The 26,046-nt window shown below is 41.3% G+C and overlaps 2 protein-coding genes across 2 annotated transcripts; both read right to left on the reverse strand.

Annotated features, from left to right (window-relative positions):
- Positions 1-911: 911 nt before the first annotated feature.
- Positions 912-2,470, reverse strand: LOC146618038 (zinc transporter ZIP3-like). Its single transcript, XM_085373078.1, has 2 exons — positions 2,264-2,470; positions 912-1,969 (listed from the first exon to the last, which is right to left on the reverse strand). The coding sequence occupies exons 1-2, from the start codon at positions 2,468-2,470 to the stop codon at positions 1,223-1,225; spliced, it is 954 nt and encodes a 317-aa protein (XP_085229204.1). The 3' UTR covers positions 912-1,222.
- A 7,037-nt stretch (positions 2,471-9,507) lies between these two features.
- sgta (small glutamine rich tetratricopeptide repeat co-chaperone alpha) lies at positions 9,508-25,809 on the reverse strand. Its single transcript, XM_085372049.1, has 12 exons — positions 25,716-25,809; positions 23,701-23,884; positions 17,098-17,201; positions 16,594-16,684; positions 14,424-14,523; positions 13,967-14,071; positions 12,670-12,805; positions 12,525-12,587; positions 11,407-11,444; positions 11,185-11,328; positions 10,974-11,097; positions 9,508-10,006 (listed from the first exon to the last, which is right to left on the reverse strand). Exons 2-11 carry the CDS (start codon positions 23,798-23,800, stop codon positions 10,986-10,988), a joined length of 993 nt encoding a protein of 330 aa, XP_085228175.1. The 5' UTR covers positions 23,801-23,884; positions 25,716-25,809; the 3' UTR covers positions 9,508-10,006; positions 10,974-10,985.
- Positions 25,810-26,046: the final 237 nt, after the last annotated feature.

The raw sequence follows: 26,046 nt of genomic DNA on the forward strand, positions 1-26,046 counted from the left end.
TGAAAAATTCACTTCACACTATGTTGAAAAAGCTAATCAGCTGATCATCATCAGTGACATCACTTTCCTGATGTCACAGACAATAAGAAATGGAGGACAAGCATTTGTATTCGCAATTTACAGATAGGTGGAGCGGCAAGAATCGACTTCACTCGGAGTTTGGAGAAGAGCCGTCCAGGATGTAGCGTGTTTCATAAACGTAAGAACCACTCCTGTCTCTAATAAATAAAAACTGACGTTTAGGCCTGAAACTATGTAGAAACAAATGACCTAAAACTGGGAGGATGCTAGATGTTAGGAACAATATCAGTGAGATGGAATCCTGAGAAGTCAGGTATTACATACTACCTTATGAGGTATGACCAAAAAGGCCTGAGAACGAGTCTATAAAATAAAAACAACCCGACCATATTTAATATGAAACAATCTCTTGGTCAATGTCATCATCTCAGACACATCCAGGTAGTGTTTAGCAGAGCAGCTATTTTTAGATGTCTTGCTGGAAGCCCTGTTCTGACCCCTTTTTCCACATTAACAGACCACCAGATTTGCACTTTTCAGCTTCCCACAAATTAAAAACAGTTCTGGCTTATGTCGACACAGTGAAGGAGACAGAGGAAGCTTAGTACAACAGGACCTAGCAGGGCTTTCATGAAGCAATCTAAAAATAGCTGCTGCCTTGAAAACGGTCTAGAAGTGCCCAAGAAGATGACCTTACATGTAAATCAGTGACGGCTTTTTATTTTTAGGGGCTCATTCCTGGAACTTTTTGGTTACCCCACATATATGTGAATGCAGCGCTAGCCCTATGTAGCAGTCGCCCCCTTCAACCTGCAGTTTCTAATGCGAGATTCAATCACTGTAACGGAAAGGTTTATAAAAATAAGTTAAAAACATTTTAAGCCCCTTTGTTTAGCATCTCCAAGCAGCCTACAAATATCATAAATGGTTTGTTATAGACTATAAAGTAGCTGTAAGGAAATTTGAAGTGTCCTTATATTACAGCTCCAGATGTGCAGCAGCAGCAGTCTCACTGCAGCCACTTACAGATATTAGTTATTAAACACATAAATGAACTCATCCATCCTTCAGGGGCAAAAGTCTGATTTTAGAGTAATTTCCTGTTTAAAACTGCAAATAGAAACGCCACGTTCCCGCCTCTCACAACTGATTGCTTCATTAAAGTGAACTCTTAGTGTAGTTTGGCATCGCTGGGTGTCTGTCACCACTTGATGAAGACGAGAGCAGCGAGTGCGGCGTAGCCGATGATGAGGAAAAGCACTTTGAGCAGCCGGTCCTGTTTCTCCTCCAGCTCCCGGGTGAGGATCTCAAAGAAGGTAACAAACAGGAAGGTTCCGGCAGCGAGTCCCTGCAGCACCACGGACACTATGCTGCCCGCCAGCGTCTGGGCCGACTCTATGCCCATTCCCACCACCATGCCCAGCGGAATCATCATGCTGACTGTCACACCCAGCTTGGTGGCGTCCTTCATGCCGAGAGATGCCTTAGCTACGCTCACCCCAAGGGCAATGGCTGCCAGTGTCTCATGCACAGCCACGCCCAGAAAGAGGCTGCCCAGCTTGGCCCCGTCCTCCTGCAGGCCGAGCGCCAGGCCCTCGAATGCGGAGTGTGCGGACAGAGCGAGGACCAAGCTGACCAGCCGCAGAGGACCCGCCCCCGCCAGCTCGGCCGGGTTGAAGTGTCCGTGGTGGTGGCCGTGGGAGCGGTGACCGCCGTTGCTCGGTGAGCCCCGTGCTGAGGAGATAAAAGGGGTATCATACTCAGAGTCGCTGCCGGCCTCGGAGCCGCCGGCGTTGAAAGTCTCGAGGTCGATGAAGGATGGCTTCTCCTTCCTGAAGGTGAGGACAGCCTGCTCTATAAAGACGGTGAGGAAGAAGCCGAGCATCATCATTGTTTCAGCCAGAGGATAATCGCTGCTGATCTTCAGCTGCTGGAACACATCGACCACCTGAAGGCGCAAAACGAAAACCACAACAATAAGCAGATAAAACTTCATCGTTATCTTAGTATTCTGAAACAGGACATCCTGAGGGAGCAGTTGCTATGAAATACCAACGACAACACAAACCATCAGAGCAAAGTCTTTGCTCTGGTGAGAACATAAGTTACAAAATGAACTTTGTGTTTTGTTTAATCAGACTAAGACTTGAAAGTAGAGACTGAGCCCATGAACTCATCTGGAAAGTTTGGCTTCACTTTTAAGAATGCAAAGTATGTGCAAGGTGAGAGGATGTGTGTTTACCTTATCTCTGACAGTAGGAAGCAGAGCATTGAAGCATGTTGCGAGGAACACGCCCCCTCCAAATGAATTGCACAGAGACAATGGCCTCCTGTATCTCTGTGCTCTATCACAGTCAACGAGCAGGAGACGTACTGGGACCAGCACACCAGCCAGCATAAGGCCGAACAAGCCCAGCAGGCCAAGCAGCTTGGCCACCAGGATCTGCATCCTGATGCTTCAGAGACACTAGAGCGAACGGAGCGGTGAACACAAAGTCATCTCCTGTCTGCTGCTTCTGATGGGCTTTACTGGAGCTGCTGGGACATCTCTGCTGGTTTTAGTGGAGGAGACACAGGCAGATGTTGGTCTAAACACAAGAAATAAACACATGTTGCACTGGTCTGTGCTGGAAGAATGCATCTAAAGATTATGACCGACAAATATCCCCCATATATATTTCACATCTTTCTTATACCTTAATTGGGGTGTTCATCTTTCTTTCTTTAGTTCAATGAGTCAGTTTAGTATCAGGACATTCATGTAACATTAAGTCAGCTAAACAGAGACGAATTAAACATGTTACTAACAGCAAACTATTATAAAATAACTTCTCATCTTTAGGTTTGGATTTTCTTTCAATTAAAAAGCAATACAGAAGTTTGACATTTTATAGAGGAAGGTCAGAGGTCAAAGCCAGAGCCCCTGAGCAAGATGAAGTTACAGGTTAACCGGTGTTGAATTCAGTAAATGTTCTCATTTCCATCATTATTTTCCATGGCACCTGGTTTCATTCTGACCAGCTTTTAGCCAGAGACTTCCTGTTTCAATCATCAGAGATGAGCTCTGCAGTTGTTCTTTGTACCGCTCCCTTACAAAGAAACCATGAAATAAACAAAATGTCAGCAGGTCCAATCTTGTCATTATTAGTACAACATTAAATCCACCATTTCAAATCATTTTAAATAAGTTATGCATCATTTATAGAACAATGCTAATTTTTCTGTTTAGGTGTTCAGACAAAGTCAGCCACGTGTTCTAGCGGAGTACATTCATTAGAATGATTAGAATTTAAATAAATGCTCCTGTTCACGTGTATTAATACTACTTTACTATTATATTGTTATGACATGAGGTTCAGTTAGATTTGCACAAAAACAGAAAAGTCCTTCAAAGACCTGCTTTTTAATTTCACAGCTTAAATACATTCAGCCGTATTTTTCACTTTTATTTGAGTAAATAAGTTGAATCTGTATTTCATCTTCTACCAGTTTAAAAAAAAATACAAGTATCTGTACTTCTAAATGAGTGAAGAATGTATGTAATTATACCATATGGGGAACATATAAAAATATAGAGTTTATGCATTACCACCACCTGGAAGTCGATATTTTTGCATATTAATATAATTTTAACTCTTATATCAAATCTTATATTAACTTTCGAACACTTTATGTACACCCCAACTTACACTACCATTAAACTAATCAGAAGTATAGTACAGTGAAAATAAAACTGAAATTTAATTTACTTGAGAGTTTCTTTGTAATGGAGCAACACAAAAAACAGCTGCAGAGGTCATCTCTTATGTACTGAACAGGGAACAGGAAGTCTCTGGCTAAAATCTGGTTGGATGAATCCAGGTGCAGATGTATCACAGCTTAATCTGGTTGGTTTGTTAGAGTCTGCATTGTTCTTTTGTGAGACAATGCCAACAGTTAAATGCCTTTTTGGTGCCTTTGGAGTTTATTTCCTGGTTTGTCATTATTTCCTCCTAAAACATCAGGTGTATGATACACCCGTTTTATCCTCACCAGTTAATCTGGATCACCGGCGCTGTGCCAAAAACGTGACTGTCTGTCACAAAAGTATTGCTGACATTTCTATACGTTTTCTATGTTTAATGCTGTATTATTACTTATTTTGGTAAACAGGCTGACATCAACAGGATTTACAAAGGGGTTATATGTATAACAAAGAAATAACCTGTTTTGAAAGACTGTAATATTGTACCTACTTTGTATTCTACATTAATTTTAATTCAGCCCTATTTGGGTTCCTAAAATCCTTCCATAGAACTGCTTTGTTACATTTGTCGCCATTCCTGCTGCACTCTTGGCCACATGTTTTACTTTTTAATCTCAATCTCAATGAGAATTATCACCTGAGTTGTCGCCTTAACACCAAATAGCAAATATGAAACAGTGGCTTTGCAGGTCACCTAAAGCAGGGGTGTCAAACTCAAATACACAGTGGGCCAAAATTCAAAACTGGAACAAAGTCGCGGGCTAACGTTAATATTTATTGAAATATATTTATTCCTCCAGATATAGGAATGAATCTTTTCTTATGGACTCAAACACATTTTGCTAAAAAACTGAATATGGAACAAGCAAAGCTTAATACTAAACAAAATATATATTAGCTGTATAATACCAGTAGGCCAGCTCTGATAGTAATTTGGTATGGCTTCGCGGGCCAAATGTAATTAGGCTGTGGGCCAAATTTGGCCCGCGGGCCAGAGTTTGACACCTATGACCTAAAGCAACACCTGAGTTTAGACACCACTCGTGCTATTAATACATTAACTATTATCAAATATCGAATTTACAAACTTAAATATAGCGTTTCGGAAAAACTGTTACTGAGGGAAAAATGATCTGAATGTTAGGTCATTTGTATTGTCATATGTAATCAGAAGGTGGATTTTCATTAGTTTGTGGCAGCCATTAAAACGCGTTGTTGTCGCCTTTGACACAGTTACTACCTTTAGTCAGAACACAAACACCGCGAGCTCTCCCATTGTGGAGATTACCCCATTCACCGGTTTTCTGTCCCACTGGTTTTATCCGTTTTTTATTTGTTATATTAATAATATAATATGATGCGGGAGAAAAACATGTCAAACCACCAAGCGGAAATACATGCTACTTCCGGTGGGTAATTTCATAATAAGACAACTGGGTCCTCCTTTACGTCTGACAGTCTAATCAATTTGTATTTATTATTGTAATTCAGCGTCACAACTTGTAATCACGTCTTTGGTCCCATTTCATCAAGTGTGTAATACAAAGATGAAAGTTTACACAAGGCAAATAACCGCACTGTTTCCGTGCGAAAACTGTCTAACAGCGGCTAACTTGACGCTAGCATTAGCTTTCTGTCATTTGTTCATGGGGGGCTAAAGAGGCTAACAAACCGGTGTGGCGCTCAGGTAGGGAAAGCAGTTGTTTTCCTTTGCTGTTCACGCTTAACAGCGGCTTTAGCTCCGAAACAACAAGATAAACCGCAAATATCACTCAAACACCGTGTTTACCTGTTAGAACATCCGCTCTCATCTACTGCAGGTGCACAATAATACTTCCGCGTTTACATCACGCAACGCAACCCCCCCGGGCGTGATGACGTAGTCCACAAACAGGGTGACGTGCAGCGTCCTGGCGTGACAAAGGATGGAGACGCACGACCCCTGAAAGGACCAGCCGAAGGAAAATTGTTTTAACGGATTTTTAAGTATGATTTTTTTTTCCTGTCCATACATTTTTTTAACATATTCCGTTATATGAAAAATATTCAAATTTGATATACGTGTAATTTCTTTAAGGTTTTCAAAAGTGCTAAATATTGTGTCGCCCATGTTGTTATTGTTTTCGATTGGTGTGAAATTAGGTTAAGAGTAGTTATTGAATAAACTGGACTTCCTCTTTTTTCTTTTTATTCCTTTGAGTCATGAGAAATGGCCAAACTCTGCCATTCCTACTTCGGGTTTCCTTCTCACTATAATTTCTCCCCTCATAAATGTGTATGTTTTCCTGTAAATATATATTTCTTTCAATATTTTTTTTTAAGTCAACCCATCTTACATTTGACACTTAATTAATTAAATCATCTAGTCCAGTGTTTTACTGGACTCAGTAGACTTCTACTTTTGGAACCAGCGTTTTCTGTTTTTTCTGGCTCTTGATTTGTCTTCTTGTGACTTTTTTTATTCATCCATCCATCCATCTTCATCCGCTTTGTCCGGGGCCGGGACGCGGGGGCAGCAGCCTAAGCAAAGAGTCCCAGACCTCCCTCTCCCCAGCCACCTCCTCCAGCTTATCCGGGGGAATACCAAGGCGTTCCCAGGCCAGGCGAGAGATGTAATCTCTCCAGCGTGTCCTGGGTCTGCCCCGGGGCCTCCTCCCGGTGGGACATGCCTGGAACACCTCACCCAGGAGGCGCCCAGGGGGCATCCTTGTCAGATGCCCGAACCACCTCAGCTGGCTCCTTTCGATGTGGAGCAGCAGCGGCTCTACTCTGAGCCCCTCCCGGATGGCCGAACTTCTCACCCTATCTGTAAGGGAGAGGCCAGCCACCCTTCGGAGGAAGCTCATTTCTGCCGCTTGTATCCGCGATCTCGTTCTTTCGGTCACTACCCACAGCTCGTGGCCATAGGTGGGGGTAGGGACGTAGATCGACCGGTAAATTGAGAGCTTCGCTTTTACACTCAGCTCCCTCTTCACCACGACGGACCGGTGCAGCGTCTGCATTACTGCAGCTGCAGCCCCAATCCGTCTGTCGATCTCCGGCTCCCTTCTCCCATCACTCGCGAACAAGACCCCGAGATACTTGAACTCCTCCACTTGGGGCAGTAACTCATCTAGGGCTGCCACAAACGATTATTTTGATAGTCGACTAGTCACCGATTATTTCTGCGATTAGTCGACTAATCAGATCATCATCCATTGGATGTAAAACTACAGCTTATTGCACCAGCAGCATCTGCTCTTATATAACTATCATTAGCTTACAGCTTTAAGTGTTTAAGGTCTGTGCTAACTAAAAATAAAGACAAGATGATAGTTTATTACATTTTAATGAAATTTGCAGATTGTTTCGGTGAAGTTTAATAAACTCCTTGCTTTCTAAAATATAACAGGACACCGGAGTAAATTCTCCAGCATCTCACACTTCTGATGATCAGCTGTCTGCTTGACGTTTATTCAGCTGTGTAAAAATTATAACTTTAATCTCAGCCAAACAGGAACAAATAAAATACTGAAAAAAGCCAAACAATAACATTTTTAAGTTATCTAAGTGACTCATATATCATGTTTAACCTGAGTAGCGAAAGACTGCGGTGGGTTTGAAAACGATTTGCTGGGAGTCCGGTGTTCTCACGGCTCTAGTTAGCCTAGCCCCCGGCTAGCTATCGAGCTAGTGGGTAACAGACGTCTCCGAAAACGTCGGAGCGCTTTTGAAAATATGTGGTGTCTTGATAAACTGAGCAGATATTTGAGGTTTACACAGCTACATTCTCGCCTGAAAATATGTTAAACGTTTATTTTGTGACCCAGAAAGAATAATAAGAGTAATATTAAAACTAACTAGCTGCCGCCATTGTTGGAAACTAAGCTGGGCTGCGCTATGAATTCTGGGACACAGCTGCTGCTGCTTCTTCTTCGGGGTTTAACGGCAGCTGGCATCCTTGTACATGCAGTGCTGCCATCTTCTGTTTCAGTCCGTTATTACACTCTTAAATCCTGCTATTATTCCTGTGTCTTTTGGGATCTTACAAAGCTTCAAACGACGCGTCGACTATTAAATCAGTCGTCGACGATTTTGATAGTCGACGTAATCGTGACTAGTCGACTAATCGTGGCAGCCCTAAACTCATCCCCGACCCGGAGTGGGCACTCCACCCTTTTCCGGCTGAGAACCATGGCCTCAGATTTGGAGGTGCTGATCCTCATTCCCGCTGCTTCACACTCGGCTGCGAACCGTTCCAGTGCGAGCTGGAGGCCCTCACCCGATGAAGCCAACAGAACCACATCATCTGCAAAAATCAGAGATGAGATTCTGAGGCCACCAAAGCGAAAGCCCTCCGCCACTTGGCTGCGCCTAGAAATCCTGTCCATAAAAATTATGAACAGAACCGGAGACAAAGGGCAGCCCTGGCGGAGCCCATCACCCACCGGGAACGAGTCCGACTTATTGCCGGCAATGCGAACCAAGCTCTTGCAACGGTTGTATAGGGATCGAATGGCCCGTAGCAATGGGCCAGACACCCCATATTCCCGCAACACCTCCCACAGGACACCCCGAGGGACACGGTCGAATGCCTTCTCCAAGTCCACAAAACACATGTAGACTGGTTGGGCAAACTCCCATGCACCCTCAAGTATCCTGGAGAGGATAAAGAGCTGGTCCAGTGTTCCGCGACCAGGACAAAAACCACATTGTTCCCCCTGTATCCGAGGTTCGACTAGCGGACGAACTCTCCTTTCCAGCACCCTGGCATAGACTTTCCCAGGGAGGCTGAGGAGTGTGATCCCCCTGTAGTTGGAACACACCCTCCGGTCCCCTTTCTTAAAGATGGGGACCACCACCCCGGTCTGCCAGTCCACAGGTACTGCCCCCTGATCTCCACGCAACATTGCAGAGGCGTGTCAACCAGGACAGCCCTACACCGTCCAGAGCCTTCAGGAACTCGGGGCGGACCTCATCAACACCAGGGGCTCTGCCACCAAGGAGTTGTTTAACTGCCTCAGTGACCTCGCCCCCGGAAATTGGCGGGTCATTCCCCTCATCCCCAGACTCTGCTTCCTCCTCGGAAGACGTGTCAGTGGGATTAAGGAGGTCCCCGAAGTATTCCTTCCACCGCCTGACAATTTTCTCAGTCGACGTCAGCAGCGCTCCGCCAGCACTATACACAGTGCAGGTAGAGCACCGCTTTCCCCTCCTGAGACGTCTGACGGTTTGCCAGAATCTCTTCTTATTTTAAATTAAATTAAATCAACACTACAACTCGGAGCAGCTATAAGAAGAGACTTCACTGAAGAAGAGGAGCTGCATTAGTTTTGCTGGTTGTAATGGTGCTTTGTTTTCTCTATTATTATGTTGCTCTTTGTTGTTTGCTGTCTCCTCTGTTTGTTTGTTCGTTTGTTTGTTTGTTTTTTCTCCATACAGGTGACCCAGGAGTTTTTTTTTTTTTTGTCTCTCTTCCCCCCCCTTCTCACCGTCTCTTCTCCCCTTTGGTTTTCTTTCTTTCTCTCCCCCTCTCTCTCTCATTCATTCCCCCTGTCCTATTTATTAAAAAAAAAAAAAAAAAAAAAAAAAAAAAAAAAAAAAAAAAATGACAAAGGATGAACTGAAGCTCTGCCATCACGTAATGTCGCATACTGCTGTTTCTGATGTCATTTAGAAAAAAAAAAAAAAAAAAAAAAAAAAAGTTTTGCTGGTTGTAAATAGATAACCACACTTTGGAGGAAAAGAGTAAAATGTTGAGATGGTCTTTTTATTTAAACTGTGTTCAAACAGCCTCCCTGGTGCCTCCTCAGAGCTTCGTGTGACCGAGGAGTCATTAGTTCATTTACACTAAATTAACCCTGACACTCATCCTCACACACATACACACTCATACTCTGACACACCCATCAAAAACAACAAAAATGCATTTACAGGTACACTGTGTAGTTTCTAGAGGATAAGACTTTCCAGGTTTCTACAGTTGCTTAACATCTGGTGTCCAATATCCTATCAGAACTTCTCTGATTATTCTGCATTTGATCTAAAAACCACACAGTTGCAGGAAGTGGGTGGAGTTTTCGGTGACGTGCCTCCTGAAAGACAAGGGAGGACTCGCTTGCGCTCTCTCTCTCATGCAGGAATTAATCAGCGATGGAAAAACAGAACTTCTTTCGAGTCCTCCGAGTTATTATGATCCAGATCAGAAAGAAAAACAGGTCAGACAGTGCGTGCTCCTCCTCCTCCATAAACCCGTCCCACCTGAAATAAATAAGGAAACAAAAATATAAACCCTGCCAAAAGGAGAATCAATAAAGTCACAGCTCCACATTACAGCATGAAATTATGAACATCTTCATGTCTTGAAGAACACATTTTTTGTACTTGAGTGTAAAAGTCTTACACGATCAATATGGTCACGCTGTATTTTCAATTATTAGTTTTTCTGTATCTATGAGGACTCACCTAAACACAGGCTATCGGGGCAGAGATGTATATTTTAACTGAATGTTTTTACAGCTGAAGGTGAAAAATATGTAGAATCCCTTTTATCTCATAGATCAGTGTGCTATAGTGCATATGACTTTTTAAATTCCAGCTTTCAGTGTCCTCCTCCTCCTCAGTATGTTTGCTGTTACAGGCAGATATTCAAAACTTCGCTCTGAGTTCGAGGTGAAGGCACTGCTAGATTTGCCTAAACATTGTGACCAACGCTGAGGCCTCACAGGAGGCCGTCAGCTCTCCAGCAAATTTGCTCTGTATTGTGATCAGTGATCACTGACATGATAAAAAACCATTTACAGGAAATAATGACAATGATTATGGTTCAGTTTCATGTGTACAGACACAAGCTAAGTTTAAGCTACTGCTCTAAGTTTGTGCTAAGAACAAACTTTAAGATTGTAAATATGCGCAGGAGTTCAGCGAATAGCAGTTATTACCAGGAACAATAGTGGATACATTAACATTACATTAAACTTTGATGTCTTTGTTGCTGTGGTTCCATTTTTATGATAGTTGCCAAAAACGCAAAGAAAGGAAAATAAATCTTACATCACACAGACTGTAATTAAATAACTTCACTGTCTGAGCTTTTCTACGTTGCATGAACTATGCAATCATGCATGACTGGTTGTGACACCATCCGGATGAAGCTCATCTCATACACTGTGGATGAAGAACAGCAGTAAGACCTGTGGTGTGTTAAACTGAATTAGTGTGTATTTACTCTATGCGAGGGTCACGGCTGCTCCTCATTCCCAGAGCTGGGTGTCTGATTGCGCATTTGACTCCTCAGCTGTTCGATGAGTTCAGGGTTCTGCTGCTGCATCTGCTGAGCGAATTGCTGCCCTCTGCAGAAGCAAACAGAAAGGCAAAATCACCTGTTATTCATTGACACCACCAGCTTTAAAATACAGTCCCTGTGCTCTGGTACGTACGCCTGGATCAGTCTTGATAAATCTCCAGGTGCTGCAGCACTAGGAGCTGCTGGTGCAGCCCCAGGAGGCGGGGCTGCACCTCCTCCCCCTCCAGCGCCCCCACCTCCCAGTCCACCATACGCTCCAGACATCATCCCGGACATCCTGGAAGATAGGACAGGAAGTTAACTCTGAAAAACCACAGAGGAAGAATGGATTTCAGATGAAGTGAGACAGACTTACAGCTGCTGAACCTGAGGGTTGTTCATCAGAGACGAGGCCTGCAAAGAGACAAGAGTAGGATGGAAAAATTTACCGAGTAGAAACAGAAACTGTAAATACCTAAATTAAAAATAATGAGCAATGCTGATAAATTCTCAGAGTTCTCACTGTCTATGTAAGCTGCAATTTAATCACTGTTCAAATGTGTCTGTGGTTTTTTCTGGTCATTTCTGAAATTCTACACTTCTTTAAAGGAGTGTCTTGTAATTAAGAGAAAATAAAAAACATTACTATACCAATGCTATGCGTGGCTGTTGAGTCAACAGAACTCATTATGTTGCTGTGTGCATGTATCTTTTAGAAATTAGTATCCAAGTGAGTTTTACCTACCAAAACTGACAAGACACACACCAGCATTATATGTGCTGTATGGACTAATAGGCATGTTACAGTTTCTGCATCTGAAAGGTCGTTAGGTTCTGACGAGGATGCAAATTTGGCCATCATACAGATTTGTGATTTACTATTGAAAATAACCAAATAGCAATAGCATGTGAATGCTATCAAAACCAGATTTTTTCTAGCATTTACAGGAGCAAGCAAGATAAGGTTAGCCACCTACACCGCACCGACATGTTTACTGTCAATTAGGAAAGTTAGCCGATAACGTATTTTGCCAAAATCAGGAGACCTCATTGACTCAAAGAACTATATTGCATGAAACGGGATTCGATTTTGTGTCAGCAGAAAGACAAACAAAGAGCTCAGGTTGGAGTTTGTGTGGCTTCCATGAACTGAGCTTGGCTTCACTGCCCAAAACTGGCTTTCTTTCTGCTAAAGTAAGCCACACTGATAATGTGGTACCCAATGCAGCATGTTGCTGGCTAACCTTCACTTGCTTGTTTATTATCAAAATAATTTCTGAAGTCACATGACTTTGTGCTTTTGTATATTAGAGGCAAACTCTTAGAATGTGGTCTCATCATTTGTACGATGGTTCGATGCAACAGAAAAGGTGATTTAAAGGAAACCGAAACAAGAAAATTAGCTGTGAGCTCTGACGAGTGCAACTGGTTCTGATGGCTGCCAAAACTCCGTGACCGCTTAGAAATGTTACAGGCCAAACACTCAGATCTCACCATGTTCATGAAGCCGGGGTTACTCAGCAAACCAGCTAGATCGACTCCGCCCAGCCCTGCAGTCTGAGAGAACAGAGACAGGTTCACGTAAACACAGTGCTGTCGGGAAGTCGGAAATTTGATCCCTCATCCTGCCTCTTCTCACCGGACTGGACGTGTCCATCTTCTCCTCTGCGATCTTCAGATTGGTTTTGTAGGTGTCGTTATCTGGGTCGAGCTCCAAAGCCTTCTTATAGTAACTGACTGCTTCTGTGTGTTTGTTGAGGCTGGCCAGAGCCAAACTGAAACACAAGACGACAAGTCAGGGCCAGAGACAGCTGAAAACAGAACGCAAGGAGCTTCCAGCTTTTCATTCTTCATGCTCTAATGCTGCATGTTTGTCTACTTAAACAAAAGCAAACTCCTGTATAACTGGTTAAAAATAAATAAATAAATAATGTAAAAACTTTGTGGAAATAACTTTGTGCTGGCTGACTTTGGTTTTACGGCTGCAGTCAGCACATTTTCAGTAAATCTGCCACTTGTGTTTAATAACTGACAGTTTTCTTCCAAAGGCAGTGAAAACACTTCATAAATATCGTAAAACAAGATTTGTTTATTTGACCAGCTTCACAAAATCCAAAGATATTCAGCTTCAGCACAGAGCTTCATTTATGAAAACTGCAAACTTTACTTGTTCCTAAAATACTTTTACAAAGGCAGAGTATAAATACTCATCATCTTAAGAAAACACAATTTTTATATTTTATTTTACTATTCAACAGATAAATCCTGAGATCTGAAGGAGCCAAACACTGTGAAAGCTTTCTTTTCTGATGCTCCAAAGTCACTTATTAAGAAAATAAAAGTTATAGGAAAATTTTTAAGTTGGATCTCTTTGTGGAATCCATTTGTTCGAAGAACCTGGTTTCATTTACGTTCTTTTATCCCCAGTCTGTCTGATTTTAAAGGACATAGAGACAACAATCCTCTGATGAGCCTTTGTTGCTAATTCGTCTGTTAAAAATAAACGTGTATATGTAATGGAGAAAACTACAGCCGTGATGCAACAGTGTCCAGGGTGCAGATCAGAATCAGAAATAGTTTATTAATCCCGAAGGAAATTATAGGTTACAGCAGGCAGCAGGCTAATGGCACATGTGCACTTACAAAGGAACCCTCTGACCAAACTTTACACAAACATGTCAAAGAGTAGGCTGATAGGAAAAAAAAACACCAAGATTTGCTATTAGCTCAGGTCCACACCAGCAGGTGGCGCTGTGAGACGCATCCTTGGTGTAAAAGGAAAGCTCCTCTCTGCTGCCTAAGAATAAAGAAATGCCTTCCTGCAGTTTCCTCTCTGATAAACACAGGACATTTTTTCTACATGTGAGATGTTTTTGATGTCAATGTGAAATCGCTTCACGGCAACAATGAAAGACAAAGAGAAGATGCTGTCATACCCCATCCGCCCATAAGCTTTGCTATAGTTGGGGTCGATGCTGATGGCTCGTTCACAGTCCTGCACGGCTCCTGCGTAGTTCCCCAGCTTACTGTAAGCTGCAGCTCTGCACAAAAAACACACAAAAACTAACTGCTTCACGTGAACGTCAACAATCCGAACACAGCAAAACAACTGCAACAGAGAATTTGCATAAAACAAACATAAACAGCACAGAAAAAATCGTTTCTAACAATATTGTCATGTGACAAGATGTGAAGAATTTGTTTTCTTAAAGGACCAAACTTAAAGGTTTTATGTAACAAGGTATGTAAAAATATCTAAAGTGACAAAACAAGTGAAAACACATGAAAAGTGTTTGTTCTTTTGTTTCTGGTTCATCATCAAATACAATTTTACTGTTTTTAAAATAAAATGAACAACAAATATTTAGTGATGCTGAGGAAATGCTGACCGACCTGTTGCAGTAGTAGACAGCGTTCTGAGGGTTGATGGCGATTGCCTTCGAGTAAAACTCAACAGCAGCTGCAAAGTTGTCCACCTTCATCTGGTCGTTGCCTCCAGTCGAGAAAACAGAAAAGAACAAAAACACCCCACTCACCTGAGCACTGTGCAATAAACTTTATACAGCAAAGTCACTCTAATGTCATCTCTCACTTGCTGTCCTTGCTATCATTAGCATTAATTATTATTACACAATATTTATTCCATTCATTTGGCATCACTGATTTTTCCTAGTATTTTGCTGTGTAGAGATACTAATGCTATAGTATCATGTGAAACATAGACTTTTATATTTACTTTTAAATGTTATCTTTAACTTTCTCTATTTCACTTTTTTTAAGCTATTTATTTGACTTTATTTATTTTTTACAGACACTTTTTATGATTTTTTTTTTACCTTATTAAGTAAAGTTTTTGTCACATTACCCTTTATTTTACTGAGCTACTCTACTATAAGCTTAATTTTTTTATTTTAATTGCATTTATTGTTTTGGCTGCTGGAATCTCCCAACTTCATTTTAATCCTCTAAGTGATGACGTGATGAATCCTGCTTCCAGGTCCAAACTGCTCTGTGTTTATTAAGGCTGTTGTGTTTTTAACATGTTTTAATACTTTGTACCTTGTTCTAATCTCAACAAGCCCATAAAAACAGTCAGTGATCACTGTCGGCCTCTCTCGGTTTTAATCATCACTGTTCATTTTACAGCTCAGTGTTTAAACCCTTACGATGTAACTGCAGCCCAGCAGCAGTATATTAATGACTAACCTCGTATTGTGGATGGATTATCTCAGTTGTTCTCCTGCTGAAGTTTGGTCCGTTTACAGCATCCTGCCATGCGACTGCATTTGTCCCTAACTATCAGGAACCCTCAGGTTAACTTTTATCGAGTGGAAAAAAGTTAGCGTTCATCCTCCAGCTTCACTGTGTTTATGCTAACATAGTTGTGTGGCTAGTGATCACGTAGCACATCATTATATACCAGTTTTCTGTCTTCATTTATGTTGGAAGTGACAGCAGAGCTGTACGTTTGAATTTATTCATAAATCTCTCAGTCAGAACATGCTATATCATGTTTAGGTGGAAGCTAGCGAGCTAACTTCCTGCTAACTTCCTGCATTCAGCTTTTATGCTCCTTATATCTGGAACAAACTCCCAGAAAGCCTCAGATCAGCTGAAACACTCAGTTTATTTAAATCCAGGTTGAAGACTCACCTGTTCTCAGCTGCATTTGAATAAAGCACCAAATCCACACTTTAAGCTTAAATTTCAAAACTTACATTTAACTACTGATTTTATCTACTGTTCTGATTTTATCTGTTTTGATTTTATATACTGTTTTGTTTGTTTGTTTGTTTGTTTGTTTGTTAATTAGTTAGTTAGGTTATTTGCTTGTTTTAATCAATTTTAAATCATGCTTTTTATTTGTTCTTGTTTCTAATGTCTCTGTAAAGCACTTTGAATCACCTTGTTGTTGAATTGTGCTATACAAATAAACTTGCCTTGCCTTGCCTAACTTCTAACTCTGTTAAATGTAATAAATCCTGTTTTCATGGATGCCTGGATGTTAAACTTCATTGTTACACCTGGTAAAGCAGCAACGCTGATCATTATATTAAAGATGAAAGAATTTAGACAGTTTTTAACTCTCAGTGATGCTGCAGTGTTCGTTTGACTTTATAACCTGCAGCAGAGTTTGGGCCTGACACGGCTGATGTCTGACGTAAAGACCAGATAACAATAAATACATGTCCTCTTATTTCTATACTGAGGATAGATGATTAGACAGAAGTCAGCACTTTAGCTTTCATCATTAACCTGCCTTGAGGCCACTGTTGTTGCCTGCTTACATCAACAGTACTGCATTTGTGCTTGAGTAAATTATCACGTAACTTTACTTCTGACTGCTGTATTTCCAGTTAATGTATCTGCTCTGCCTCTGTGAGTCTCTGTTATAGAGTGTCAGGAAAACCAAGGGTTACTTCCTACAGCTTTCCAAAAACCTGATTCAAGGAGCTGCAGGTTCATTTGCATCATCTCTTCCTTGTACCAGCTTAACCCTACAAATGAACACAAAGACAAACTAGCTGCTCTAGATAACGTGTTCACACCAGCCTGGACTCACCGTCACTTTTGAGTCTTTCAGCCTCTGCTTTCTGTTCCTCTGTTGGGGAGTTTGGGGTGGAGTTGTTGTTGACCTGCGACTGAGCTGAATACTGTCAAACAAACAAACACTGGGTTAAATGAGACTTCCTGTAAAACAACTATTAAAAACAGACAGACAGACTCTTCAGGTGTGCAAGATCACAGAGAAACACTTAAAAAAAAATGCTCATGTAAAATTAACATCTGGTGCAACCTGCACTAAGGCCAGTGCTCCATTTAAACGTTTAAAGAATGGCATTTGGATCTTCACCAGTATGTAATAGCTTACTTTGCCTTTTGTAAGCCACAGCAAATAATACTGATATTTATTATGCATTTCGTTTCAGCTCTGGCTTTGGAAGAACAGTGAAATTAACTCAGACTTGCTGCAGGACATTGATGCAAAGGCCAAAATGTTCAGACTTGTCATCTCTGCAATACAAAACAAACCGTTTGGAAAGTTGCAAGGGTCTTCTGCGTTTACCTTTGCTGTAGCGGAGGTAAAGATCTCCGGTAACGTCATGGGGACCGCGAGACTCTGGTCATCGGTGGAAACCTCAAACGCCGTCTCCAAACACTGAACAGCAACTGAAAAACAATAAGATCATGTCAACAACAAGCTGGTTCTAAAAGATAAAATAAAAGAGCCACACAAAAGGAAGAACGATTCAATCTGTCGTGATCTTTCAACTACTCCAAGATGTGGAATCAGAAACATCCCTGTGTGTCCTGAGGTCTTCTCACCTGTTGGGGAGTTGGATCAGGTGTTGGGGGAGGATAACAAACAGTCTGGGAGCACGTATGGCCAGGTTTACTACTGCAAACTTGGTTCTGGTGTAAAAGTATTGTTGATATTTACTGCGAGAGCACAATGGGAATGGGAACTGAGGTTTGTTGTGACTGACCCTGTTGCACATCTATTTCTGGAAGTTCAGAGAGGAGAGTATTTAAGTCAAGCACACAAACTGATTTACTAAAAATTGCATGTCTTATTTTTTGCAATTGATAATGAACTGACTGACAGTGTTTAAAAAGAAAGCACAACTTTTGTAAATCACCTGTAAAAATAAACACACCTATGAGTGCTATTTGGAAATTGTGCTCACATGGCATCTTGCCCAATTTAGTACATCTGGCCCACAGTGAGGTATTCTCTTAGAGCATCTGGCAGAGCCTGAGGTCCTTTTCCATCCTCTGAGGGGAAACGTGGATTAACTGAGGTCACAGAGTTAGTTAAAAAACTATTTTGTGACTGGACTTTATGCAGATGTTGTTTGTCTTGAGCTCTTCGGGTGTTGTGAGGGTTTCCTGGTTGACACGTCGATAAAATGATCCAACTGTTTCAGAGGCACACTTGAGGACAGCGACTCTGGAATAGCCAGATATGGTGGTAAAACATTCCGTGGCATAAATGCCTTTCCCTCTCTGAAGCCTTTATTATACTTTGTGTCTAGAAGTCCACTATGGTTTGCTTAGGTCAGAGTGATATAAATTTTGTCAACAGATATTTGCAGCTGTCTTGTGTCCACAACAGAGCATCATAAGAGAATGTCTATGCCAGAGTAACGGAGGAGCCATTAGGTGAACCTCAAATTCAGGAGAAACAATCAGGTTTTCATACTGATTGAGGCGTATTGGACCGACTCTTTATCCTCTCAAGGACACTTTGAAGTGATGGTTTACTCATCTAGACACCATTTGTTTTGTTTTTCTCGAGAAAGTATTCAACGGCATCCATGTAGTGTTACAGCACGTGTTACATGTGCTATGTAGAGCTGAGCAATATAAGATTTTTTCATATCACGATATGTTTTTTTCATTTCAGGCGATAACGATATCTATCACGATATAAGCCAAATAACTATATTTGTAAGATTTAAATGTGCCGTTGCTCACAAGTAAAATGTGAAATAATCAGCAGCTTGTTTTTATTTAAATATTTATTTCCCATAATAAGTTCAACAGGGTAGATGTACTTAAGGAACATGAGACTTTTTCAGATAAATAAAGGCAAATATTGCAAACTACACAAAAGGCAGCCGCTAAAGCGTTTAAGTTTCAAAATAGAACAAACGAAACAGACTAAATTGTCAATTCCACTTAGAAACAAAATATTAATTCTAAAAATAAATCTTAGTTTGTTTTACAGAAGAACAGACAAAACTGACTAACTTTTGTCAATATCAAATAAACTGAGAACTAAAAGGAAATTCTCAATCTCTCCTTGTTGTATAGCTTAGCTTTTCAAACAGTTTTAACAGTAACTTTAGTCTGACAAAAGCCGAATGACGAATTAGCGCTTCCAGTCAGAGACTGAGGCTACGTCCACACGTACACGGGTATTTTTGAAAACGGAGATTTTCCGTTTTCGTTTTAAAAAATAATCCCGTCCACACATAAAGGCAGAAATGAAGGAAAACGCTGCTATGAACATGCCAAAGCAGCAGGTGGCGCTAGATTCCTAACCGTGCCGAAATGTTGGCCAATCAGAAGTCTAGAAGCCTCGGTGGGAAAAAGTAAACAAAGCTGGGGCATAGAAGCAGAACCGAGTCGTATGTGTGGACCGACAGTAACTGTGTGTATATGTAAGTTGTCGTTGTATTTTTACTCAGTTGTATATAGTATTTGTATTTGTATTCTATTTTTATCTTATTGTATATTTATTTTATTTTATTCTGTACAGTTGTGTACTGTATTTATTCTTATTGTATTCTAATTTTTGCCTCATAACTTTTGCACTGTCCACTTCCTGCTGTGACAAAACAAATTTCCCACGTGTGGGACTAATAAAGGTTATCTTATCTTAAGCATTTAAACACTGCAGAGAGTAGAATTAACAGTAACAGTATTGTAGAAATTCATTTCACCGAAACAATAACGTGGCGCACAGTGTGACGCATGCACCAGTTTATTGTATTTCCAGACTTGCTTTCGGCACAATTTACAGTGCACGCTACTCTGTTTTTTGTCAGACTTGAAATAGCCGAAATACCTTCACACTACGGAACTTCTATGGCTCTTCCGTTCGACAATCTCTCCGGCGTTGGAACCATCATCTGTTTTCTCTTCGGTCACGCTCGGTTGATTTCTCTAGTCGGCACACTCATTTCCTTCATTACCCGGCGGTACGGTGGCTGGCTGCTTCCCAAACAAATACACATGTGCGGCTTGGCACTTGTGCTGTACCTAACAAGTCACGCGACGTGACGCTGCGGCTGTGATTGGTTCGGCTCTGCGCTACTGAATTTGGATTGGCTGACCTTTTTTTTTTTTTTAAAGAGGACAAGAGCGGCGAGGTCTATTGCGATAGTTTAATTTCTCTATCGAGTAAAAGTTATATCGCGATACATATCGTTATCGTTCTATCGCCCAGCTCTAGTGCTATGTGAGCTATTTGGTCTCTATCAGGCTACCAGGCACAAGTTTTGAATTAGTGATGGCAATGCAAACTGCCAACCTGCCCTATGTCACAGATTCTATTAATAATCTTTGTGGACAACACAGAGCAACAGCATTCAGCAGGTGAAGGGTGTCAGGTTCAGTGGTCTCTTTGCTCCTTGTTGATTTATTACAATTCAGTTTTATTTCTACAGCACACACAACAGATGTCTTAAGACACTGTATAGTGTGAAATAAAAACAGAACACAAAGAACAAAAAAATTAGAGAGTTTACAAAAGTTAGTGACATGCAATATAAGGACGCTGGGAGTGAAAAGAGGGGGGGAAGAGGATGATGAAGAAGCGCCAGTATCTAAAGGCTCTGGCTGCTATAGTAATGAATAGTTTTTAGGTCAAGATTTCTATTCAAAGACTGATCTAATGTGCACTCTTTGCTGGGCAGAAGTACAGAGACTTGTGTTAAAAAAGTGAAACAAAAGTGAAGTACTGATTAAATTTCACTCAAGTAAAAGTGAAAAAGTACAGGCTCTGAAATGTACTTCAGAGTAAACAGTAGCTCTTTTCTACTTGCTGTTTTTGCCCAAAGCTAAGTAAACCTGTGCTGATCCTTGTAATGACACAATAACAGTATAGTCAGGAGATAAAGTGAAATTTGGCAGATGGGTAAACCTGTAAGCCATCCTTTCTGTGACTTAATACTGATCATAAACAAAATAACTGTTGTGCACCAGCCCAACACAGTGCTTTACAGCACAGCAAGCTAACTTGTTTATCCTGCATTAAACGGCAGGATTTTATGCAACATGCATTCATAGACACGATGCATTCGTGCATCACGTGCATCAAGTGCTTTGAGGGTCTCGTAAAGCACTATATAAATGCAATGCATCATTATTATGTCTATTTTGCAGGAATGTTACACATAAGCTTCACATAAATATATAGTATTTGATTAAAAAATCAAGACATTACATGTACAGTGGGGCAAAAAAGTATTTAGTCAGCCACCGATTGTGCAAGTTCCCCCACCTAAAATGATGACAGAGGTCAGTAATTTGCACCAGAGGTACACTTCAACTGTGAGAGACAGAATGCGAAAAAAAAATCCATGAATCCACATGGTAGGATTTGTAAAGAATTTATTGGTAAATCAGGGTGGAAAATAAGTATTTGGTCAATAACAAAAATACAACTCAATACTTTGTAACATAACCTTTGTTGGCAATAACAGAGGTCAAACGTTTACTATAGGTCTTTACCAGGTTTGCACACACAGTAGCTGGTATTTTGGCCCATTCCTCCATGCAGATCTTCTCGAGAGCAGTGATGTTTTGGGGCTGTCGCCGAGCAACACGGACTTTCAACTCCCGCCACAGATTTTCTATGGGGTTGAGGTCTGGAGACTGGCTAGGCCACTCCAGGACTTTCAAATGCTTCTTACGGAGCCACTCCTTTGTTGCCCGGGCGGTGTGTTTTGGATCATTGTCATGTTGGAAGACCCAGCCTCGTTTCATCTTCAAAGTTCTCACTGATGGAAGGAGGTTTTGGCTCAAAATCTCACGATACATGGCCCCATTCATTCTGTCCTTAACACGGATCAGTCGTCCTGTCCCCTTGGCAGAAAAACAGCCCCATAGCATGATGTTTCCACCCCCATGCTTCACAGTAGGTATGGTGTTCTTGGGATGCAACTCAGTATTCTTCTTCCTCCAAACACGACGAGTTGAGTTTATACCAAAAAGTTCTACTTTGGTTTCATCTGACCACATGACATTCTCCCAATCCTCTGCTGTATCATCCATGTGCTCTCTGGCAAACTTCAGACAGGCCTGGACATGCACTGGCTTCAGCAGCGGAACACGTCTGGCACTGCGGGATTTGATTCCCTGCCGTTGTAGTGTGTTACTGATGGTGACCTTTGTTACTTTGGTCCCAGCTCTCTGCAGGTCATTCACCAGGTCCCCCCGTGTGGTTCTGGGATCTTTGCTCACCGTTCTCATGATCATTTTGACCCCACGGGATGAGATCTTGCGTGGAGCCCCAGATCGAGGGAGATTATCAGTGGTCTTGTATGTCTTCCATTTTCTGATGATTGCTCCCACAGTTGATTTTTTCACACCAAGCTGCTTGCCTATTGTAGATTCACTCTTCCCAGTCTGGTGCAGGTCTACAATACTTTTCCTGGTGTCCTTCGAAAGCTCTTTGGTCTTGGCCATGGCGGAGTTTGGAGTCTGACTGTTTGAGGCTGTGGACAGGTGTCTTTTATACAGATGATGAGTTCAAACAGGTGCCATTCATACAGGTAACGAGTGGGGGGACAGAAAAGCTTCTTACAGAAGACGTTACAGGTCTGTGAGAGCCAGAGATTTTCCTTGTTTGAGGTGACCAAATACTTATTTTCCACCCTAATTTACCAATAAATTCTTTACAAATCCTACCATGTGGATTCATGGATTTTTTTTTTCACATTCTGTCTCTCACAGTTGAAGTGTACCTCTGGTGCAAATTACTGACCTCTGTCATCATTTTAAGTGGGGGAACTTGCACAATCGGTGGCTGACTAAATACTTTTTTGCCCCACTGTAGCTTTTATATCCAGCTTGTCAATTAGTATCAGTTTGTCAGCGGGCAGTCCTTACCTTCAAAGATAACCCCTCTTCCTCCTCTACTGTCCTGTTTCTCCTACATCTTTCTCTATCTCTGACTCAAGTTATCTCTCATTCTTTTCTCTCCCTGAGAAATACAGCAGCTGGACCTTTAGCTAGCAAACACACTCCATGACAAACTGCACAAGAACAGTTTGTGTGTTTACTGATGATTGTTGAGCAATTACAGAAACGCTGCATTTGAAAATAGCTGCTACTTAACACGTTATTCCCTGTATGCTCGCTCCTCTTAGGGATATCTGCACCAAGAACACCACTGGATTGTTCTGCTCCACTTAGCTCTATAAACAAAGCCTCTTTCATTTCTTTGTACATGATACAACCTGGTGATGGATACACCAATAGGACTGTCTTTTATGTGCTACTGGTCCCAACTGGGCTACTTGGCTCAAATCCGTCTGATGTTTGAAGGCACAGACTAACGTCTTAAACCCAAAGTAACAAACCCATTTGGTAAATTTAAGCGGTAAAAAATATAAGATTATGTGTAAAAATGTAGACAGTCAAAGTAAAAATTTGTCATAAAAAACAATACTCAAGTAAAGTACAGATACCTAAAAATGAGTTACTCTGCTTAATTTTGAAGTATTTGTACTTCTGTTTCCTCTGCTGCTCCTCCAACCCAGACTCAGACATATGAAGCCAGGCTATGTGTGCTGCTGTATATATGTTGTGGAAAGAAATATTGAAGTGAACTTTTTTTTAGTGCTGTAGCTGACTCAGTCAGAAGATCTGCTGGCATAACAGTCAGTGATGATTTTGACCAAGATCACAGTCAAATGGAGTCACAGGAAGTTTGAGCTTTTGTAATAAAAACAAATATAATAATAATAATAATAATTCCATTCATTATGATATCCCTGGTCCGTGGTTATAAGACACTACGACACACGGCAGCAAACCACACAAACTCTGAACATCATACTTATTCCCCATGAGAAAGTTTAAGTGTGCATTCTGAGTTAGGAGAGAAATGAACTGAGCAGCTTCATGTTCTTCTTCTTCATGTCTGAGGACTCACCTTCGAGACTCTCCTGAGCATCTGAAGACAGAGTCCCTGACTGGAGCTGGTCATGGAGGAACTGGATGATGGAGAAAGCGAGGCGTTTGTTGTCTGTCATGGCGGCAGAGGTGCTGCGTCTCTGTGCTCACTGAGGGAGAGACACCCTGCAACTAAAACCTTGTTTCCAATAAGAACCGGAACCCTGTAAATGTACATAATGCATGCAATGAAATCCAAATCATTTAAATACCGCTTAAGCATTCTATGAAAATAGTGCAGTGCATTTGTTCATTAAAAAGAATATGTGCCAACTTTGAATTTGATGTGAGCAACATATTTCAGCAAAGTTTCAATATGTACTACATAACCTCTTCTTTTAACAACACTAAGAGGAGATCAGAGGGTAAGCACATAGCATATCAGTAATGTGTTCTGAGCCTAAAGCCAGAGTTTTCAAGCTTACGAGTGTGGCTAACTTTAGTTGACTATAGGAATTTATGTTAAACACCTTACACGGTACGGACCAAACCAGAAATGTTGCCGTGCCAGCGTATTTACACTATAAAAACCAGTCTGTTTTCAAAACTGTGCTGCCTGCAGGCCTAAGGGTCACAGGAAAAGGTTTCCAGCCTTTTGCCCTCATGACATTTCTGCTAGCTCTCTAACTCTTTCTATCTCACAAACTGCAGACCCCATCTTTAATTCTGAAATACTCAGCATCAGTAATGCCCTTTTTTACACCTCATTAGGTCAGTAATTAACCTCATTAGCTGTCAGATATTGCAGACGTGTTTGATTTTTTTTAAATCACATCACTCTCTATATGTAGACATGCAGCATGTATTTATATGCATGCATACATTTTGTTATATTTATTACTTTCTTTGGTATCAACCAGGATTGAGTACTAACTTTGATGTACTTTGATCACACCTGCTTATTTTGAATTTGATCTCTGCAGCATGAAGGAATGCCTTTATTGTCATTGCACAAACTTCTTTGTTTCAGCCTCTGCTATATTGCTGTTTTGAGGGGGGCGTAGAGTTTAGTTGTCTGGGTATTCTGCCAGATAATGCTATTAATGATACATTAACACCTTGTATCAACAGTGATTAATGCTCGTCAGGGACATGGAAGTACCTTCTTTCCACCACACCATATGTTTAGCCACCCCCTTTGGTATTAGCATGGAGAATGTTCTAGCAACTCCAGCACTGTGTGAGCAGAGCTAACGTTAAACACCTCTGAACATAAAACCATTACACAAACAGAACAGCTGATGCGGGCTGATAAAGGAGATCTGTCTGTCGTGTTTTAAACTGCTCAAATCAGTGAAGTTTATGAGGAGTCACCGCAGACACAGTGACTCAAGATCTCTGGCTAATTTCTAGCTTGGCGTGCTAGCATACCAGTTAGGACAACTACAAATCAGCACACATCTACGGTTTATTTGGCTCTTGAGGGTATACGTTGCGTTTTAAAATGGGTTTCCTGGAACTGCTATGACAAAGCTCGCAGTCTAACGCTATTACTATAATCGGTACTGAATTAGGTGGTTATGCTGTATTGGTGAAACCCTGAAAACTTAAGACTACAACTGACTCGTCGGACACGAATTTATCTCCTTTGAAGTTAACAAGCAGCTGGTTTATCTTCAGACTGAGCATGACTCGAAATGGAAAGAATGTGTCAACAAAAAGACGAAGCTGATGCTAAAATGCTTGTATTTAGTCAACCCGTGTTACTTTCTGTATGCAACACAGGCCGGATTTGACAGATGATTTCGAGAGTTAAAGATATGTCTTTAAGTTTTCCTCTATTACACCTGAGGGTCGCTCTAGATTCTAGAAGAAAGACCACGACGTACTGCAAGAGATTTGAAAGGAGCGTGACGTGTTCGTCAAACCATAGCGGCACGATGCTAACGGGTGGCTAGCTGATCATTTTCCTTTGAGTACATAGGCGCTGCTTTATAAATAAACCTTCCACGCTGCCAAAGCGAGGCTGACAATACAGCTAAGCGTTTCTCCTACCTGTCGTCTCCGAGTTTCAGATGCGAATCAGTCCTAAAAAAGAGAATTTACGTTGCTTAGCTTCTTTGAGGAACACTCACTCAGTTCGTTCATAAGCTTGTCGCAGAATGATGTCATCATGCGAGGATGCAGTTGAGGGGTCGTAATATTTTTAGCGACCTTACTCACTGCCACTGCATTATTATTATTTTTTTAATTAATTATTTATATTAAATTGAACAAGTCTGGCAGAACACACAACTGTGAAATAATAGAAAAAAAATAATAAAAAAAACAATACACTGAGGGTTTTAACACAAAACACAACTTGTATGTACTCTTTGTCCTGGGC

This window comes from Diplotaxodon limnothrissa, linkage group LG15 (genome assembly GCF_057381915.1).
Source record: "Diplotaxodon limnothrissa isolate DT_005_m linkage group LG15, D_limnothrissa_male_GT1.1, whole genome shotgun sequence".
Taxonomy (NCBI): Eukaryota; Metazoa; Chordata; class Actinopteri; order Cichliformes; family Cichlidae; genus Diplotaxodon; species Diplotaxodon limnothrissa.